The sequence below is a fragment of the Palaemon carinicauda genome, chromosome 1, assembly GCF_036898095.1.
Source record: "Palaemon carinicauda isolate YSFRI2023 chromosome 1, ASM3689809v2, whole genome shotgun sequence".
Lineage (NCBI taxonomy): Eukaryota > Metazoa > Arthropoda > Malacostraca > Decapoda > Palaemonidae > Palaemon > Palaemon carinicauda.
The window spans coordinates 158,917,456-158,931,532 of record NC_090725.1 but is presented as its reverse complement, the minus strand read 5'-3'; the positions used below and the strand labels follow the sequence as shown (position 1 = coordinate 158,931,532).

General features: G+C 44.9%; 1 protein-coding gene across 5 annotated transcripts in view; it reads right to left on the bottom strand.

Annotated features, from left to right (window-relative positions):
• The window catches only part of LOC137652693 (E3 ubiquitin-protein ligase RNF19B-like), a 305,828-nt gene that overhangs the window by 125,692 nt on the left and 166,059 nt on the right, over positions 1-14,077 (bottom strand). For all 5 annotated transcript variants that reach the window (XM_068386125.1, XM_068386099.1, XM_068386105.1 and 2 more), the window contains exon 7: positions 4,962-5,106. In XM_068386125.1, coding sequence (XP_068242226.1) covers positions 4,962-5,106 — 145 coding nt within the window. The remainder of the gene's footprint in view (positions 1-4,961; positions 5,107-14,077) is intronic.

Genomic DNA, 14,077 nt, shown 5'->3' with positions numbered 1-14,077 from the left:
GTCCCACTGTTGTTGGAAAGCATCCTGCCAGAGAGCCTTGGGGTCTGGGACTGGGGAACAGTACAGCGGGAGCCAGAAGTTCAGGGCCGTTGTGAAGAGGCCCACAATCGGAGAATCCCACAAAGTCAGGACTTTGTTGGCTACTAGATGATCCAAAGACCATTCGATACTCACTATCTGAGATGCTCTGCTCAGGTTGTCGACGAGCACGTTCCTCTTGTTCAGAATGAAGCGTGCCAGTAGTGGTATCGAGTGGATTTCGGCCCATCTCAGTATCTCTACTGCTAGATGGGATAGTTGCTGCGAAAAAGTACCTCCTTGTTAGTTGATGTAGGCCACTACTGTGGTGTTGTCGCTCATCACCACCACAGTGACTTGCCAGGTACTGTTAGAACTGTTGAAGGGCTAGAAAGACGGCCTTCATCTCTAGGAGATTTATGTGGAGGTACTTTTCTGACTCTGACCAAAGGCCTGAGGTCGTGTGGTGCAGCTCGTGCCCCCCCCCCCCCCCCCCCCCCCCCCCCCCGCGCCTTTTTTTTTTGAAGCGTCCAAAAACAGCATCAAATCCGGGGGGAGGGCGAGAAGATCCACTCCTTTTCGCAGGTTCTCGTCTGCCACCCACCACTGGAGATCGGTCAGTTCCGCAGGTCCCATGGGGATCTGGGTGTCCGAGGAGTCGAACGCTTGATTCCACCGGAACTTGAGTCGCCACTAGAGGGATCTCATCCTGAGGCGACCATTGGTAACTAGACGGGCCAGCGATGAAAGGTGACCGAGGAGACGTAACCACGATTGGGCTGGAAGTTCTTCTCGTCTGAAAAAAGCAAGGTCTTGCGACCTTCCTCAGCCTTGCTATCCTGTCGTCTGATAGGAAGGCTTTGTGGAGAGTGGTGTCTATAATCATGCCTAAGTATACCAGTCGTTGAGTGGGAAGCAGTGGAGACTTCTCGATATTTACCATGATCCCCAGATCTTGGCAAAGTTTCAGAAGTTTTTCTCGGTGCTGAAGAAGGGTTGACACCGAGTCTGCTAGGATTAACCAGTCGTCCAGATAACGGGGGAGACGGATGCTAATCCTGTGTGCCCAAGATGATACTAGGATGAAAACTCTGGGGAAGACTTGTGGTGCTGGGGAAAGACCGGAGCACAGCACCTTGAACGGGTATTTTCTGTTGTCCAGGCTGAATCTTAAATACGTCTAGTGTGCACATGAAGTCTTGCAGTCTTACTGCTAGTCTGACCGTGTCTGCCGTCCCCATGCTGAACGGAGTTTGTTTGACAAACTTGTTCAGAGCTGAGAGATCAATGACTGTTCTCCAGGCCCCAGACGCCTTCTCTACAAGAAAGAGTCGACTGAAGAAGCCTGGGGATCCGTCGAGGACCTCTTGGAGAGCGCCCTTCTTCTCCAGGGTCTGGACTCCTGCCCAAAGGGCTTGCCGATTCCATGGCAAGAGAACTCATTGACACTGGATTCGTTGTCAGGGGAGGTAGAGATGTTATGAACGGGACGCGATATCCTAGACTGATCACGGAGATTGTCCAGGAATCGGCCCCAAGTTGCTTCCACCTGTTTGAGCAACTTTGTAGGCATCCCCACCACTGGTGGAAATGCAGGGGGACTGCTTATCCTAGCGTTTGCAGCCTCGGCTGCTCCTTCTAGGATTTTTGCCTCCCCTGGAGGATTTTTTGCCTTTCCTTCCTTTGACAGGAAAGGGCTAAGACACCAAAGTCTTCGCTGCTGTTGTCGTCGTAGTGGTCTTGACTGGACGGGACTGCTGTGGTGCTGGAGGCTTATAGGACTTGGATGTTAAAGCCCTATGAAGGAGGGAGTCTTGATGAGACTTCCTCCAGCTCTCAGCGGCATGTTCCCTATCCATAGGCTCGAACAGGACAGATCCCTTTAAGGAGGAATGGCTGAGCCTATTGATCTCGGCGCTAGGGACCTTCTGATGGAATCTCTCGCTACTGCATCCCGATGTTTCAGGATGGCATTTGTCCACAAGTTCGAGACTTGGTGGGCCAGAAACTCGATCGTGTGAGTACTTGAGAAAAGGAAGGTTTCCATAGCTTTCCTGGTACGTTCCTTGGAGAAATCCTCAGAACGTATCAGGATACCTAAGGTCCCCAACTAGATATCGAGCCACGAAGTGGCTTGCATAGCACACGTCGCTACTTTCTCCTGGTTGAGGATCTCGGCTGCCGAGAGTGAGACCTGCTGGTTGGAGAGTATCTCAAGAGGGACTCCCCTGGTTAGCTCTTAGAGGGTTTTTGAGTACCAAAGACACGGTCTAAGACCGTGTCTTTGCCCTCTCGAGGAGGGATCTCTGGGTCGGAAAACCCGTTGAGATCCCTCATTAGAGTCAGAACTTTCCAAAACGCATGTTCTGACTCTTGCTGGTCTCCTCCTGCTGTAGGACTTACAGCGAAGTCTCCTTCTATCCCCGAAGACTCTTCTTGGGGAGAGTCGCGGATATTCCCTGAGTGGCTAGTTGGCTCCATCCTAGTCCTAGTAGAGGACTTAGGCAATGTTTTGAGTGTTTTGGAGTCTTTAGATTCCTTCCTGGGAAGGATAAAAGACTCCAACATTGACGAGGGTGGCATGTTCCTTCCAATCCCCGACTGAGTAGACCTCTCGGCGCGAAGAGAGGTTTCCTCCACTGGTGCGATGGGGGAAACTCTCTCGTCGCGTTCCTTGGAGACGGGAAATCTTCGTCTGAAAAGGAAGGAGAGGCAGTCTGAGGAATAGAAGGAACCTGTCTCGAAGGTCTGTGTGGAGTCAGTTTCGCCCTTGGGGAAGTGACCCCGTCTGGAATTCCTCTTTTTCTCTTCAAAGGGGTAGATGAAGCCATGGTTCTGTGTCCCAATTCAGAGAAGACAGGATTGAAAACCTGAGTTACGGCTCTGATCAAGGCACCGAACCAGGGCTGTTGGCTGACAGACGCGCTGTCAGACATACCCTTTGAAAGGAAAGGGATTGAAGGATCCCTGGGAGGAGTCACTATCATGGGTCGGTTCGCCTGTGGTAGCTTTGGGATCTTGGACCCCTCTGGAAGTTTCCCTTCTACCACAGTGCGAGGTGGCATGCGCTTGCGTGGAGGGGAATGAGGCGATGGCGACCTTGCCATACGTCGTTCATTAGGGTGTGTAGTCTCGTGCGCGGGAGGATATTGACGCTGGCGCACGGGAGACTGGTGGCGCGCGCGCGGGGGAGAGTATTCGCACGTGCAGGATTATCACTAAGGGCTAGCGTTTGCGCCCGTCTGTGCCAGCAGTAGGGAGCGCGCGCAGGAGAAAGTTTCCTAGCGCGCGGCCGTGCAATGGAATCATGAGGGGCGCGTGGGAGAATGTTGGCACGCATCCCTCGGAGAGGATTGACGAGCGTGCGCAGGGGGCGCGCATATCCTTGCAGATGTGCGTGGGAGAAGGCTGGCGCGCAGGTGAGCGCTGGCGCATTGGTAAGGGTTGGCGCGCGGGCGAAGGCAGCATGACTGATTCCCCAGAAGTCCTGCTATCAGTTGAAAGTTGGCGCGCAGGTTTTACCTGGCGCGCAGGAGAGTTAGATGTTGAGCGCGTATGCGCATGTGCAGGAGAATGTTGGCGCGCAGGAGAGTGCCATTGCGCAGGAGATTGATGGCACGCAGGTGAGTGTCGGTGCGCTGATGTGCGCGGGCGCGTGGGCGCATGTGCGCATGAGGGCGCGCATGGCGCGAGAAGAAGAGGCCTTGGGTTTTTTCCTTTCGAAGCAACCTTCGAAGGAGAAATATCCCGTTTGGACTTCTTTTTCCGTCATCACGAAAACCTCTCCCACTGGGAAGCAAACCACTCCCTACACTTGTTGTTACTATCACACCGTTGGCCCCTACAAGAAGGACAAAGGGCGTGAGGATCAGTCTCGACCGCCGACATGAATGTTCCACAGGGGCGGTCGGGAAACCCAGGCCAGGTACGCATGATCGCAGAGGCCAACTTCACATATACAGAACAAGAAAAAGAAAAGAACAAAAGCAATTAAATGGCTGCCAATATGACGGCGAGGATGAGAGTGGACACGTCCGACCACTATCCGAGCCGAGAGCAAAGTGAGCTCAAGCACAGATGTGTGAGAGGGGGGGTGAGGTCGCAAGCTACCCTCCCCTACTCCAGCTAACTAGCGGTGTGGGTAGTAAACCCTCGTTAAAAATTAATGGGTCGTACGCCGAAAGTAATACCCCTATTAAATAGCGTGATTTGTATTCCAGTTACGGATCAAATTATGATAAACAACATTGTTTTGGTTTATCAATATTCAAAAAGGAACATAAAATTAATAATAATCATGATTTATTAAAATTGTCTTTGTAAAAATACAAAGAAAAATTCTGAATGCCCATATCTCAAAATTATACTTTTTGACCTTCAAATTCTATCTTCTCCCTTAGTTTTAAAGATATAGCATTGAAATTTTTTATATGACATAGAAAACATTATTAAACTAGAGCCCTCTTTTCCAATTTTTGTTTCATATTTTTTTTCTTACTTTTTTCCCTGAAATATAGAGTTTGCTTTTTTACCATAATGGAAAAAATTTATATCTAGCTAAAGAATGAATTTTAGAATAAAAAAAAAAAAATTTGAGGTCTATATCACATCTATATAGGGTATTAATCCAAAGTTTTAATATCAAGTATCAAGGGAGGATAGAATCTGAAAAACACTAATTTTCAAGATAACTCCCCTGGCATCTCAAAAACAAAGGTCAGAGGCAAAAATCCTATACAGTTTGATGTCGTAAGTCACCTTATTAAGTATTATGAATGTTAAAGTCCTGTCCTTAAAACACGGCACTACTCAGCCAGCCCCATTAAGAAACAATTATCTGCCTTCATGTTTAATCTTAATAAAACTTACTTTTACTTAAATCTAAGCTAAAAAGGTCACGGGAATTCCTCTTTCAATGGCCTTTACAAATAAAAAATATTTACCTGAGGTAATGCAGATCTGAAATTTCTTTCATGCACAACCAGCAAAACTCAGCCCCACAAACACTACATGTCATGTGATTGCAAGAGCCATCATCCATTTTCATGATAAGGACTTGACATCTGGGGCAAGCTTTTACACCTTCACCTGGAAAACAAAACACTAATTAATGTATAAGAATGAAGAAAATATGGCACAAAATAATGAAGACGCTGACATTCACAGTTTCCCAGAAAGGGTAATTCAGACGGACTGTAAGACATAAATTTATAGCATTTTGTTTTTCCAACTTAGGTTACAGCTTCATAAGTAGTAATAGTAAAATAGTAGTTGTCATATTACTAGATATATTGTATTTAAGACTTAGGGCATATGCCTTGGTACTGGGGCCAGAGAGGACATTCGGTGCTCAAGTGCAAATGAGTAAAAAATATTGCAGTTCAGCTACAAAGTAAAAATTGAATATTATATATCAAGTTGGATGAAAGAAAAGAGGGGTCAAAGGGATGGTGGCAAGACCATAAGCAAAAGTAGCAATAGTAATTACAATAACATAGTGATAAAATCTGATGAAAACTACAACATTAATAATAACTCAGGTTTTCTTAGATATGCATCCAATCAACTACAGTCAGCCATTGTTTATCGCAGGTTCTGGCTTCGCGACTTGTTTTTCGCGCATAAGAACAACGCAAAACCTATCAAATAAAAATTCTCATATTCGTGATAAAATTCACGCTGAGTGATGATTTCAAATAGCCCAAACTCCTTTACACTGTGTATGCTTCGCGTCATTCCGTTCTCTCCGCTCACATCCTATGTATGAGATCATATAGGCTACTAAAAGCTTCCCAACACTTTCTACAGACAGTCTTACTCATTAATAGTGATAATTTAGTAATATTGCAGTGATAATGTAGTAATATTGCATGCAGTTATTTCATTAATATAGTAATGATAATGTTAACACATTAAAATGATATTTTAATTATAAAATAAATTTTTTAATATACTTACCCGGTGAATATATAATAGCTGAGCCTCCGGCGGCTTGACAGAAAAAACACACAAAAACTCGCGAGCGATCGCTATGAAGGTTGCGGGTGTGCCCACTAGCGCCAATTATCGGCCAGATACCGCATATACATGTAAACAGACCCAATTTTTCTCATCCCGCTGGGTCTCTATCGGGGAGGAATGGGGGGCCTTTAATTTATATATTCACCGGGTAAGTATATTCAAAAATTTATTTTATAATTAAAATATCATTTTTAAATATTTAACTTAGCCGGTGAATATATAATAGCTGATTCACACCCATGGTGGTGGGTAGAGACCAGAGTTAATTAAGTTTACAGCATATATGCTTAGAGTTTTTGACAGTTATATCATAACAAAACCCAAATATATAAAGGTACCTGGTAAGAAAGTTGACTTAGACGATTACTCTGCCTTATTAGTCTGTCTTCCTCATGAATCCCAGCGATCCTCTTAGGATGCTGGAAGACTCCCAGGAGCTGAAGTATTAAGGGCTGCAACCCATACAACAGGACCTCATCAAACCCCTAATCTGGGCGCTCTCAAGAAATGACTTTGACCACCCGCCAAATCAACCAGGATGCGAAAGGCTTCTTAGCCTTCCGTACAACCCAAAAAACAATATTAAAAACATTTCAAGAGACAGATTAAAAAGGATATTGGAATTATGGTAATGTAGTGGTAGAACCCTCACCCACTACTGTACTCGCTGCAACGAATGGACCCAGTGTGTAGCAGTCCTCGTAAAGAGTCTGGACATCTTTTAAGTAAAATGATGCGAACACTGACTTGCTTCTCCAAAAAGTCGCGTCCATAATACTTTGCAGAGATTTATTTTGCTTGAAGGCCACGGAGGTTGCTATAGCTCTAACTTCGTGCGTCTTAACCTTAAGCAAACATCGATCTTTCTCATTCAAGTGAGAATGAGCTTCTCGTATTAAAAATCTGATAAAATATGACAAAGCATTCTTTGACATAGGCAATGATGGTTTCTTAACTGAGCACCATAATGCCTCAGATTTACCTCGTAATGACTTAGTACTAGCTAAATAGAACTTAAGAGCTCTAACAGGACATAATACTCTTTCCAGTTCGTTGCCTACGATCTCTGATAAGCAAGGAATATCAAAAGATTTAGGCCAAGGACGAGAAGGCAGTTCATTTTTGGCCAGGAAACCAAGTTGAAGTGAACAAGTGGCTTTTTCTGTAGAAAAGCCGATGTTCTTACTGAAGGCATGAAGTTCACTGACCCTTTTAGCCGAAGCCAAGCACACTAGGAAAAGTGTCTTGAGGGTGAGATCCTTCAGGGAGGCTGAATGTAATGGCTCAAACCTGTCTGACATGAGGAACCTTAGGACCACGTCTAAGTTCCATCCAGGAGTTGCCAAACGACGTTCCTTAGAGGTCTCGAAAGACTTAAGGAGATCTTGGAGATCTTTATTGTTGGAAAGATCTAAGCCTCTATGTCGAAAGACCGAAGCCAACATGCTCCTGTAGCCCTTAATCGTGGGAGCTGAAAGGGAGCGAACCTTTCTCAGATATAAAAGAAAATCTGCGAATTGGGCTACAGAGGTACTGGACGAGGACACAGATGCTGACTTGCACCAGTCTCGAAAGACTTCCCACTTCGACTGGTATACTCTAATGGTAGAAGCTCTCCTCGCTCTTGCAATCGCACTGGCTGCCTCCTTCGAAAAGCCTCGAGTTCTTGAGAGTCTTTCGATAGTCTGAAGGAAGTCAGACGAAGAGCGGGGAGGCTTTGATGGACATTCTTTACGTGGGGCTGACGTAACAGATCTACCCTTAGAGGAAGACTTCTTGGAAAGTCTACCAGCCATTGAAGTACCTCGGTGAACCACTCTCTCGCGGGCCAGAGGGTAGCAACCAACGCCAACCTTGTCCCTTCGTGAGAGGCGAACTTCTGCAGTACCTTGTTGACTATCTTGAATGGTGGGAATGCATATAAGTCCAGAAGAGACCAATCCAGTAGAAACGCGTCTATGTGGATTGCTTCTGTATCTAGGACTGGAGAGCAATAGATTGGTAACCTTTTGGTCAACGAGGAGGCAAAGAGGTCTATGGTGGGTTGACCCCAAGTAGCCCAAGGACTCTTGCCCACGTCCTTGTGGAGGGTCCATTCCGTGGGTATCACCTGACCCCTCCGACTGAGACAGTCTGCCAAGACGTTCAAGTCCCCCTGGATGAATCTCGTCAACAGGGAGATGCCTCGATTTCTTGACCATAAGAGAAGGTCCCTTGCGATCTCGAGCAGCGTGAAGGAGTGTGTGCCTCCTTGCTTGGAGATGTACGCCAAAGCTGTGGTGTTGTCTGAGTTGACCTCTACCACTTAGTTTCGAAGAAGCTTTCGAATATCATCAAGGCCAAGTGGACTGCTAATAGCTCCTTGCCGTTGATGTGCATGCTCTTCTGACTTGAGGTCCACAGACCCGAGCATTCCCGACCGTCCAGGGTCGCACCCCAACCCAAATCCGACGCGTCTGAGAACAACACGTGGTTTGGGTTCTTGACTGCTAGGGATAGTCCCTCTCTCAGACTGATATTGCTGTCCCACCATTTCAGGCATGCCTTTACTGGTTCGGAGACTGGGAATGATACCGTCTCTAACGTCTTGTCCTAGTTCCAGTGAGAGGCTAGATGGAACCGGAGAGGCAGAAGATGTAGTCTCCCTAGTGAGACAAACTGCTCCAGGGATGAGAGAGTCCTTACGAGACTGTTCCAACTCCTGACTGAACAAACGTTCTCTTTTCAGCATTAGTTGGACTTCGAGCAGGGCTTGTTCTATTCGGGTGGCAGACGGAAAAGCCCGAAAAAACTGGACTGCGAATCTCCATCCCCAAATATAGAATAATCTGGGATGGGATCAGTTGGGACTTTTAGGTTGACCAAAAGTCCCAACCCCCTGGCCAGACTCAACGTCCAATGTAGATCCTGCAGACAGCGAAGACTGGACGATGCTCTGAGAAGCCAGTCGTCCAAGTACAGGGAGGCTCGGATCCCCGATAGATGGGGGGATTTTGCCACATTCCTCATGAGCCTCGTAAACACGAGAGGAGCAGGACTGAGGCCAAAGCACAGGGCTCGAAACTGGTACCCCACATTCCTGTAAACAAACCTCAGAAACGGTTGGGAATCCGGGTGTATAGGAATGAGGAAGTATGCCTCCTGAAGGTTGAGAGAGACCATCCAGTCGCCTTCCATTAATGCTGTCAAGACAGCCTGGTAGACTTCATCGTGAAGTTTGTCTTGACAATGAACACATTGTGCGCACTTGCCTCTTACGTACTCCTGCAGTGAACATGGCTGCCAGATCATTGGAGCCATCCCTAAGGGACTTGTTCCTGCAGAGAACGTGGCTGTCAGATCATTGGAGCCATCCCTGAAAGCCTAGTTTATGCATGACATAATTGTACAGCAAAACTTCAAACGCTCGAAAAAACTCCTAACAGGAGATGGTCTAGCTCTGAAGTCGACCATAAAATCTTGGAGCGTCTCATGGCCAGGCGCCAGGGAGAGTCTATGAGGTTTGAGAAGTCTATCTGGGCAGAGGCAGGAACTCCCAAGCCGAGAACTTCTCCCGAGTCATATCAGACTCTCGCTCTATAAGCCAGCTTAAAAATAGGGAAAGCAAAGGCTGTCTCCCCCAAACTCCTCCTGGTGATTAACCAGTCGCCTAGCAAACGTAAAGCTCTCTTAGAAGAGCGAGAGAGCACTAGCTTATAAAACAACGGCTTCGAAGAAGCTAGGCCTAGTGTAAACTCTGACGTTTAGGCGAACGAGGAGCAGCAGTTACAAAAAGATCCGGACAAAGATCCTTAAAAATCAGCATGATTTATTTAAAGTCCATAGAGGGCTGAGCAGCTTTAGACTCCTCTCCGTCTGACAGAGTCCTCAAGGGAATATCAGTAGGAGGGGGATCAGCAACTTCCTCATCTGAAGGAACCTTGTCCGACAATAGCCGAGTCTCAAGCAAGGGAGAGACCTGCCGTGGTGGCAATGCTTGACAAGCAGAGTCCACACGCAAAGGAGCAACAGTATAAGTCATGGACGCTATGTCATGTAACTGCTTAAAGGACTGACCAGTAACAACAACAGGTGCGGGAGGACGTTCGACGTCAACTCGAGACTGCCTTGACTGCTTAGACTGAGCAGTCAAAACAACTCTTGACTGCGGTGCTTGACGCTCAACGTCAAAACAAGTCAACTATGCTGGTTGGTGAACGTCCTGAACGTCAACAAGAGCAAGCGGCAGTGGCTGAACGTCCACAAGCGGCTGAGAGTCAACACGGGACTGCATCGAGTGAGGCTCTACAAAACACGATTGACGTGACTTTGTAACGTCAATGTCAACAGGACGAGCAAAGGCTTGTTTGGGCGGCTGACGGCCAAGATCTCGATCAGCTAAGCGGCGAGGATCATCGTGAACCTGCTCAACAGAATAGTCCTCCATAAGAGAGGCAAGCTTATTCTGCATGTCTTGCCGTACAACCCATTTAGGATCAACGGGAATGGTTGCGGTAAGAGACGAGGGTAACGTCTGTGACTGCAAAACCTTGCCTACAAAAAGACTCTCGGAGCCTGTGTTACGCTTTTGTTTAGGCGGCGAGCAGTCTTCCGATGACTGCATAGGGTCAGAGCTGTCCTAATGGTTAAAATCAGGACGCTGGACCTGTCCTGAAAGGACTGACTTTCGCTTAAAGGGTCTCGAAACCTTGTTCCACGGTTTCTTATGCGAAAAGCCTTCGGATGACGAGGAGAAAATCGTCTCGCTCGTCTTATGGTAGGGGCGGTGTTGATGAGACACGCCTGAAACCATAGAGGGAACGTCTGTTCGCTGATCAAGTCCTCTCGAACCCATAAGTCGTACGACATTACTTCTCCCCTGGGCTTGGGAGCTTGCAAGAGGTCTCGGACTAGGCGAACGACAGGCACGAACAGACGAACCCTCGGTCGCAACACTGATAACACTTTGCGCAATTATCACTTTATCACTACGATTTTCTGTTTTGCACTTACTTCACTGAAATCGAATTTTTCAACAATTCACATTAGGTATGAATAAAACTGATTTCTACCTGAAGCACGCAATTCTACCCTCTTCAAAAGGTTATACTGTAATTGCGAAATCAGTCGTATAATGTAAGCACATTAATACAAGCAAAAAACAGTAAACATATATTAAGATAAAAAGATCAGTGGCTGGGAAGGAGACTAAACACTAGTTCATTCAAAACTACGTTTTCAATCTCTCACCGTACAGTGCCTTGGGACGAGAATAAAAACTAAAAACGTTTTATCCTTTCTCCCCGTACAGAGACTAGGGACGAGAGTAAAAAACTGACTCGAGAACAACGTTACTTGCTTGGGACGAGAATAAAGATCGGAACGTTCTCTCTTCCTCTCTCTCTCTCCGTCTCTCTCTCTCTCTCTCTCTCTCTCTCTCTCTCTCTCTCTCTCTCTCTTGATTTCGCACCGAAGAGAAGAGCCCACTTATCTTTCGTCAATAAACAGGTTATTTGACCAAAGGAAAAAACTGAAAGGTTTTTCAATTAACAAGTTCCTTTAAAATAGTATTTAAAACATTTAAGTTTGAAAAAAGAATGAACAAAACGTCAGAATCGATTTACTCTTTCTGCAAAGTGAAACCGTGATTCTCTCTCTCTCTATCGTAACGATAGAGCGCAAACTGCGTAGCATAAATAAACTAAACGTTAGTTCATCTTTGAAACAGTACGAAGACTATTCAAAGAAAATCTTTCATAAAATATCTACTAAAAAATATTCATTTAATAAGTTTTAAATCATTTGCTCTGTAAAAGTTATTTACGATTGAAAGGGCTCAACGTTGTTTAACTTCGGTTTCCAAGTTAGGACCGCCTACTCTCGGATTAGAGGAGGAATAGGAAAGGTCGCATATAAACAAATCATTAAAATTTATCTTGATGTTTATTATAAATGGAAAGCTAATCGAAGAGGCCTAATAAAGGCGGTTGAGATATAAAATATATAGAGGAAAATCTATAATTAATTTATAACGTGATAAGATAATTGCTAAAAGCCTAAAACACACTTCCGTACTAAGGGAAGGGTCGGCCATTTAAAAGTCAAAGAAAGTCCAAAAAACAATCCAAAGTCATCAAAAATTAAATCTATCCAAAAACGAGTTCAAGATTTAAGTTGAAGATAAAACACCTGCACTGCGAAAGCTCAAACCAAAAGGAAGTACTTCACCAAATATGTTGAGAAAACTCCAGGTTATACAGCGAGTATTGATACGTCTTGTCGTTAAGGCCGACAGAGAAAAATTGGGTCTGTTTACATGTATATGCGGTATCTGGCCGATAGTTGGCGCTAGTGGGCACACCCGCAACCTTCATAGCGATCGCTCGCGAGTTTTTGTGTTTTTTCTGTCGAGCCGCCGGAGGCTCAGCTATTATATATTCACCGGCTAAGTTAAATATTTAAAATTTTGTACTACAATAATATTTTGATAAAAAAGAAACAAGTACAGGAAGACAGTAACACCGCACAGCATAGTTACCCATACTTATTAACCCTTTTACCCCCAGGCTATTTGGAAATTTCCAACCCTTAACCCCCAAGGGGTTATTTTTTTCCTAGGAGGATTAATACTACTGGAGATGCCCTGACTCAGAATTCTTTCCTGAACCCGTGAGGCCAGGGTTTGGCCAGATTCACACCTTCAGACTGTCAAATCTCGATCCCAAGTTAATCCTCCGACAGCGTACTGGTACTTGGTCTGTTTTACTCAGACCTTTGTTTATAGCCGATAGCTATTTTCTTGTGCTATTTTATTAGCGATGGTCCCTTCCTGTGATGCTTTATCAAAAAAAAAAAAAATAATATTAAACTTGTTGCTCAACTTATTGGTGAATCAGTTACAAACTCCTTGGAATAATGAACTACAGTAAAATCATTGACCTTTATAGCCGTCTATGGATGACATTGAACACAGCTTGTGATAATCTCACAACTGTTGTTACTGATTTTTGCCTAAAGGCAGGCAACTGATTTTTTTTTGTACAACCAAGAGCAGCACCGGAAGGAGCCATCGCTAATGAAAGCACAATAAGGGTTCCCGTCTCTAAACAAAGGTCTGAATAGAACTGACTACAAATTCAAATACAGTGACAGAGATTAACTTGAAGGATCATGAACTGACAGTTTGAAGGGTAAAAACCTGGCTTCCCTTAATCCGGGTCAGGGCATCTCCAGTTATTTTTCCTCCAAGTTTTTTTCCCAGCACATTTTGCAGTATATTTTTTTTAAATTGCTCCAACAGCCTTAATTTTTGTCATAGAGAGCTCAGGTTGGTCTCATTCTCTTGGAAAATGCCTGAATTTTCTCAAAAAATTATCAAAAATATGAAAAAAAAAAAAATTTAAAGCATTTTTTTTGCAAGGACGTACCGGTACGTCCATGGGGGTAAAGGGATGGCTTTTGTGAAACGTACCAGTACGTCCTTTGGGGATAAAAGGGTTAATGTACTGGCGAGTCGTTTTCTATGACAACTTATCTATGAGAATTAACAGAAAATGGAGCAAATTTAAAGGCGAACTTAGATAGATAAATACAGTGCATACAGTTCAGGTAATGTAATATATGCAATTGAAATACATTATTAATACACGGTCATAAAAAAATATGCACCGTACATAATATTGAATATACATGTACAGTGTATGCATTAAAAAAATGCATACTGTAAATAATAATTCCCCCACCATTCTCTCTCTCTCTCTCTCTCTCTCTCTCTCTCTCTCTCTCTCTCTCTCTCTCTCTCTCTCTCTCTCTCTCTCTCTCTCTCTCTCTCTCTCTTCTGTATGCCGGTGAGTGAGCACACTTGTCTGATCAGATAAATAAGCTGATTTAACACGGATAACAAAAGGCTATCGAGTGCAATATAGCTACAAGTTTTCGTGAATAGTCAGTGATTAATTTGAGGTCAGAAAAGTGGGATAAAATGTCAGCAGAGGATAGTTATCTTATGAATTACTAAAAATCTGATCAAGATGGCACTCTATAACACAGGCAGAGCTTG